Source organism: Orussus abietinus, unplaced genomic scaffold (genome assembly GCF_000612105.2).
Source record: "Orussus abietinus isolate OABI.00-Male unplaced genomic scaffold, Oabi_2.0 scaffold262, whole genome shotgun sequence".
Lineage (NCBI taxonomy): Eukaryota > Metazoa > Arthropoda > Insecta > Hymenoptera > Orussidae > Orussus > Orussus abietinus.
Window position 1 is genome coordinate 3,700 of NW_019394588.1, and position 7,318 is coordinate 11,017.

Genomic DNA, 7,318 nt, shown 5'->3' on the forward strand with positions numbered 1-7,318 from the left:
TTTCAGACGCTTTTTACACGTCTTCTAGACCTCTTTCAGACTCTTTTTACACGTCTTCTAGACCTCCTTCAGACGCATTTTACACGTCTTTTAGACCTCTTTCAGATGCTTTTCAGACGTCTTTTAGTCGTTGTTGTGCTGTCTGAGTACTTTATACTAAAACGTAGTGGCCATTAAAGAAAATATCATTTAAAATGTTTCTCTTGACAGATCTGGCAGTTTATGAAACCAGATCTCGCGGTCTTCTTCCTCATTGGCTGAAATTAACATTTTTGCCACAAGACGACCATTGCGATGCGACATACGCTCAAATCGGCGCAATCGATAGTTACTCTAATTGCGTTCATCTCTTCTTGGGTCCTGCCTGTGATTACTGTGTCGGTAAGATATTCTTTATATTTTATATTTCTATAAAATTACAACGTACTAATAATCGTTAAGGGGTCACACGACGAGTGTCAGACATTTCATTTTTCAACATTATTTTTAAGATGAACTTTCAATGATTAGGTGCGCGAAGTTTGGAGAAAGCATTTATAAATATTTTGACGTTTCATGCACATAGATTTACCCTTTATAAACATTTTGACGTTTCATATATATAGAATTACCATTTTATATACATTTTGATTTTTCATATATATAGAATTACCCTTCATAAACATTTTGACGTTTCATATACATAGAATGACTCTTTATAACATTTTGACGTTTCATATGCATATAATTACGCTTTATAAACATTTTGACGTTTCATATACATAGAATTACGCTTTATAAACAATTTGACGTTTCATATACATAGAATTACCATTTCATTTCACCTTAATATGACATAATGGAATTAGTTAACAATTTGTTATTCCTTTTTCAGCGGTCGTGGGTAGAGCAGTGAAGTTCATGGGAGCTCCATTAATTACTACAGGCGGTTTCACATTCGACTTCACGGAGAGAAAAAAGGAATGCAAAGACGAATATTTCATGACAACGAGGACAGGGATTTTGGCCTTTCGAGACATCGCCAAATTTTTCATATCCATCATGGATCGGTGGGTAATTTTTCTACATAATTAATTTTCATTAAGGGGGCATGAAAGTGGAATCTGGGGGGTCAATCGTTTATGAAATTTTCCTCCGAACTGAATGAACCGAATAGTTTGAAACTTTACAACGTGAATAGGGAGACTATAAGGAAGGTCCTGAAACTCATGAAATTTCAATTCTTTTCAAATTTCTTTATAGGTGTTTTAAAAATAGTTTATAAAAAATGAAATTTTATGAGTGTCAGGACTTTCCTTATAGCGTCTGTGTTCATATTGTAAAGTTTGAAATGATTCGGTTCATTAAGTTCGGAGGAAAGTTTCATAAACGAGATCTTTGACGCCACTTTGACATCGCCTTAAAAGTTGATATAAATGTGGCGTAAAAAATTGAATTTAAATAGTAAATTAAATACGGACGTCATCATTTCTCTATTTCAATGTTTCTTCTGATAAGTGGAATGATTCGGTGCAAAGAAAAGGAATTTAGACGGTAAATTGTTTTGTCGTTGAGTGTATGTGGCGCGAAACTCTACCGAGTTTGCTTAACCCTTTAGCTACTAAGAACGACTAAAGGCGTCTGACGTTTGGTCCAATATCGCCTGCCCGGTCAGAGGAATTTCGCCCATATGTCGAAATGGCTCCGTGTTCAAAGGGTTAATCGATGACTTGTATGCGATTTGAAAAAGAAGAAACACCTCGAAATAGAGATTTATCGGAGATTTTCCTCTACAATGTGACAATAGAAATGCATTTAACCGAAGAAATATATTATTTAACTCTTTGGCTACTAAGAGCGCCTAAAGGCGCCCGACCTTTGGTCCAATATCGCCTGCCCGGTCAGACGAATTTCGACCATATGTCGAAATGACTCCGATTCAAAGGGTTGAAAGACAACCTTAACACGCGTATCGAAGATCACGATCACGATTTAGTCAATACATTTTCAAACTGCAAGTCAATCGAATTGCGATCAGTCATTGTCGCTCGACCACTACAAATGCAGGGATATCGAAATAACACCTGTTATCGCGCATGTCAATGATAACAGGAGCGATAACGCGTGGCCTATGCCATTTTTAGACTTGCTTCCGTCGATCTTCCTTATTGTTAGTCTGACCTAAACGCAACCGATTACGAGATAAAAAAATGAAAATCCGATTACAAAATTTCTCCTTTCGCGGCGTGATTGGAATTATTCTTAAGGTGGTATGAAAGTTGCGTTTAAGGACGTTTATGAAATCTTTTTCTGAAATGGGTGTACCGAATCGTTCGAAGCTTTACGACGTGATTATGAAACCCATAAAAAAGGTTTGATACCCATGAAATTTCAAATTTTTTCCAAATAATCATTCTTAAGGTGGTATAAAAGTTGCATTTATGGGCGTTTATGAAACTTACCTCTGAACTGGGTGTCTCAAATCGTTTCATACTTTAAAACGTGAATATGGAGACCCTAAGGTAGGTTCTAAAACACGGGAAATTTCATTTTTTGCAAACTATTTTTAAAATATTCATAAAAAAATTTGAAAAGAATTGAAATTTCATGAGTTTCAGGACCTTCCTTATAGTCTCCCTAGTAACGTTGTAAAGTTTCAAACTATTCGGTAAATCGAGTTCGGATAAAAGTTTTATAAACAAAACCTCTTCGACCCCACTTTGACATCACCTTAATCCCATTTTTTAATAGAATCCATTGCAATTTTATTTTGCAGAAACGAGTGGCGAAAAGTGCACCTACTGTACGCGACCAACGGACAGACACAATTGGCAGGGAGGCATACATGTCAGCTGATGATGAAATCCATGGTGGAGTTCATCAAGAAGAGACAAGACTTCACTTTCGGCACATTTGATGTCGAGGCGACCACCAACAAGGACTATCCGGAGGCCCTTAAGGACCACGTCGGGAATTCCTACTCTGGTGAGTCTTTGTATTTTATTATTTAATATATNGAAACGTTTTGTATATCTGGTAGAAAAATATTATGAAAACACGTGGAGGTAATATTATATAAATATTATAGAGATAATATTCTAAAGTAAACGTTTTGCAAATATTTCAAATGTCTGGCAAATATTTACAAAATGGACGATATTCGTTAAATATATAGAAAATATAGGAGAAATATTTTCTGCTACTAGGGACAGCTCTTCGTTATCTTTACAATAGATATTCCGAATACTGGGGATTTATTCTCTTACCAAGTACTGGCAAGACTTTTGGCAGCGAGATGTCATATGACGGATCAGCTGGGAGTAAAACTGCAACTCTGAGCTCGCAAGAGACTACCCCATCACGATTTGCACTGCAAAGAGATTCGCAGTCTCTTGACAACTGGACCTCTCGGCATGCCGAGTCCACCTTCACTTGATAAATCAGCACGGAATTGATAAACAGAATCACTAAAAAATTATCACGAATCTTCCCCATGGATGCGACAAACTTATGGTCTCTTATGGTCACGCACTGCACTCTAGCTCCAGGAAAACGGAACCTTGGATATCATTTTTTAACCCCATCTTCGATAAGAAAAGACCTTTAAGGCTTTATTAACTCTTTTGGCTACTAAGAGCGTCTAAAGGCGCTCGACGTTTGGTCCAAAATTGCCTGCACGGTCAGAGGAATTTCGCCCTTATGTCGAAATGGCTCCGTGTCCAAAGGGTTAATCGATGACTTGTATGCGATGTGAAAAAGAAGAAACACCTCGAAATCGAGATTTATCGAAGGTTTTCCTCTACACTGTGAAGATAGAAATGCATTTAAACGAAGAAATATATTATTTAACCCTTTGGCTACTAAGAGCGCCTAAAGGCGCCCGACGTTTGGTCCAAAATTGCCTGCACGGTCAGGGGAATTTCGCCAGTATGTCGAAATGGCTCCGTGTTCAAAGGCTTAATCGATGATTTGTATGCGATATGAAAAAAAAAGAAACGCCTCCAAATCGAGATTTATCGGTAGTTTTCCTCTACACTGCGAAAATAAAAATGTATTTAACCAAAAAAATATTTTATTTAAGCTTTTGGCTACTAAGAGCGCCTAAAGGCGCCCGACGTTTGGTCCAATATCGCCTGCACGATCAGAGGAATTTCGCCCTTATGTCGAAATGGCTCCGTGTCCGAAGGGTTAATCAATGACTTGTATGCGATATGAAAAAGAAGAAACACCTCGAAATCGAGATTTATCGAAGGTTTTCCTCTACACTGTGAAAATAGAAATGCATTTAAACGAAGAAATATATTATTTAACTCTTTGACTACTAAGAGCGCCTAAAGGCGTCCGACGTTTGGTCCAATATCGCCTGCACGGTCAGGGGAATTTCGCCCATATGTCGGAATGGCTCCGTGTCCAAAGGGTTAATCGATGACTTGTATGCGATATGAAAAAAAACCTAATCTCTGATCTACCAAATCCTATCAGAAGCTTTCAGACCTGTTGATTTCAATTTTGATCTGAAGAACATCAACACTATTCTTGGAAATGTAATTAACAATTCTCTATCAGTTATCACTATCCAGGATACAGATTTTTCTGCAGAAAAATCCACGCAAAGAGTTAAAACAACTACTAAGAAGCTCATTAATCTTCATAGTTTAATGTTTTATACGTTATCCAGATTTAAATCACTCGATTTAACGTTAACAATCACCGGAACAAAGACAGGAAATTAATCCCGGATCCTGGGGAACTTTTTTGGGGGAAAGTCACCAGAGTTTCATTTGATGAGATTGCCGCAGAAAGATGAAACAAGTTCTAAGAAGCTCATTAATCTTCATAGTTTAAGGTTTTAAACGTCATCCAGATTTAAGTCACTCGATTTAACGTTAACAATCACCGGAACAAAGACAGGAAATTAATCCCGGATCCTGGGGAACTTTTTGGGGGAAATGTCACAAGAGTTTCATTTGATGAAATTGCCGCAGAAAGATGAAACAAGTACTAAGAAGTTCATTAATCTTCATAGTTTAAGGTTTTAAACGTCATCCAGATTTAAGTCACTCGATTTAACATTAACAATCACCGGAACAAAGACAGGAAATTAATCCCGGATCCTGGGGAACTTTTTTGGGGGAATGTCACCAGAGTCTATTTGGTGAGATTGCCGCAGAAAGATGACCAGCACATCCCTAGATCTCGGAAACGACTGATTCTCCATCGCGATTTTATATTTCATCGTCTCCTAAATTCTATACGTACTAACTCTTCGGCTATCAGCGATCGTTCATCGAAACAATTGATAAGTTATCGGCATGTCTCCCCCCATCCCTCTCCCTATCATTTCCCTCCTGATGTGTCGTTCCCCTGACCAGGAATCACCGATGACGAGTGTTGACAAAAATCCTCCCCAAATTTGATGACGTCAAAAAAATCAAAATCCTCACGCCTAAATACCTCGGTCTACATCTCAAACATGTCCACTCTTCCTTAAATGGCTTTAAAAAATGTAGGACCCTGATAACACAATTTCGATAACATCAAAAATCAAAATCATGACGTCAAAATACCTCATTCTACGTCACACTTTTCCGTTTTCTCCTACGCTGCGTAGTTTCCAAGTTACGCCCCTCTTAAGAACCGACCAATCAGAGCGCAGCATTTTATTTCCGTTGTATCTCCGAAACTACTGGTCATAGAAAAAAACGGTAAAGGAAGTTTCGCCGCGGAATCGAGTCCCTATCCATTGTCGCGAACGCCCCCTACCTGAACCGAACCTGTCCGTTCAGGTACCGGAGGTTGGGACCCAAGGGGATCGACGGCGGACGTCCTTTGGAATCGAAACTTCCTTTTCCGTTTTCTTCTACGCCGCGTAGTTTCCGAGTTACGCCCTTCTAAAGAACCGACCAATCAGAGCGCAGCATTTTATTTCCGTTGTATCTCCAAAACTACTGGTCATAGAAATAAACGGTAAAGGAAGTTTCGCCGCGGAATCCAGTCCCCTATCCATCGCGCCGGTCGCGAACGCCCCCTACCTGAACCGAACCTATCCGTTCAGGTATGTACATACATACGTACGTTTTCATTGGGTGCATTCAGAGGAGACAACTGTTTAGTGATCGGATAGATCTCATCTGCTGAATTGGACGTTTTCTGAACATGTTAACTGATCAGTCACCATTTTATGTATCACAAATTTTCTACGCTACCTACGCTCAACGTGTTGCGTAGTTCAAATTCAAATTCCAACCGTGTAGATTCAAATTAAAGAAGCAAGGATGGCAAATGAAATCAATTATTACAGTGAAATATATGAGGTAAACGGTATTCAGTACGATGTAGTAGAGAGTGCAGAAATGCAGAAAATCTTATAGAACGGTACGTTATTTCGAAATGTATTCTTAACCTTAATCTAATGTATTCTATCTTCTTAATATAGACCTAAAAACTTATAATAAGTAAATAATTAAGTTAGTATGAACATGTGTGTTTTTTTCAGACATTACATTCTGTTTTTCTACAAATATATCATCTATAGAAGTTGTCGGTGTATATAACGAAAAGGTGCAAAATCCTTCAGGTAATGAGCTGAAATAATACACGACGTACATATACTGTAAGCACTGACTGCTAATATAATTAATATAATTATATTAGTAGGCAGTGCTATAAGAAGGTTAGGTTACACGACACTGTATTCTTTGGTTATGATCACTGAATGCGTACTCAAGCGTTTCCCGTGTTAATTCATTTGTTTCAACCGTCTTTATTTTCGTTTATAGGTTCAGCTGCGATCGTTATTAATTATGGCTGTCCATGAACGCAACGTTGTACGAGTAAGATATGAGGTTGGAATGAAATGTCGGAAGTTATTTCAAGCCTGCCACAAGTGAGTCCCGATTACCTCGAAATAAAGGTGATCGTTGCCTTAGCATTTTACGAATGTTTCTTGATATTTCCATTGGATGTTGTATATTATTTTAGTAATACTAGTCTTCTTTTAATTGATTTAATATTTTTCATTCTAAATTCAAGGAGAAAGGAGTAACGTAGTACCATGAACCTGCGAAAGACAGCGAGTCCTGAACATGGCGCGTTGGGAGTGTCATTCGATGATATGGACAAGTATAATCAAAGAATATAGTTCTTTGTACGAATGTTTCTCGATATTTCCATTGGATGTTGTATATTATTTCAGTAATACTAGTCTTCTTTTAATTGATTTAATATTTTTCATTCTAAATTCAAGGAGAAAGGAGTAACGTAGTACCATGAACCTGCGAAAGACAGCGAGTCCTAAACGTGGCGCGTTGGGAGTGTCTTTCGATGATATAGACAAGTA

The 7,318-nt window shown here is 38.0% G+C and overlaps 1 protein-coding gene and 1 long non-coding RNA gene across 3 annotated transcripts; both read left to right on the forward strand.

Moving 5' to 3' along the window:
• Window positions 1–210: 210 nt before the first annotated feature.
• On the forward strand, window positions 211–3,415 carry LOC105704310 (atrial natriuretic peptide receptor 1; the record flags this gene model as incomplete). Its single annotated transcript, XM_023432789.1, has 4 exons — window positions 211–381; window positions 875–1,049; window positions 2,756–2,964; window positions 3,186–3,415. Coding segments are annotated over 4 exons (785 nt in total), but the record flags the coding sequence as incomplete, so codon positions are not given.
• A 3,060-nt stretch (window positions 3,416–6,475) lies between these two features.
• Window positions 6,476–7,297, forward strand: LOC105704420. Of its 2 annotated transcripts, none has more exons than XR_001104449.1 (4): window positions 6,476–6,556; window positions 6,759–6,865; window positions 7,012–7,101; window positions 7,226–7,297. It is a non-coding gene; the product is annotated as an uncharacterized LOC105704420 (long non-coding RNA). The 2 variants fall into 2 exon arrangements; XR_001104448.1 differs by having other exon boundaries at window positions 7,012–7,126; window positions 7,226–7,270.
• The last annotated feature ends 21 nt before the right edge of the window (window positions 7,298–7,318 follow it).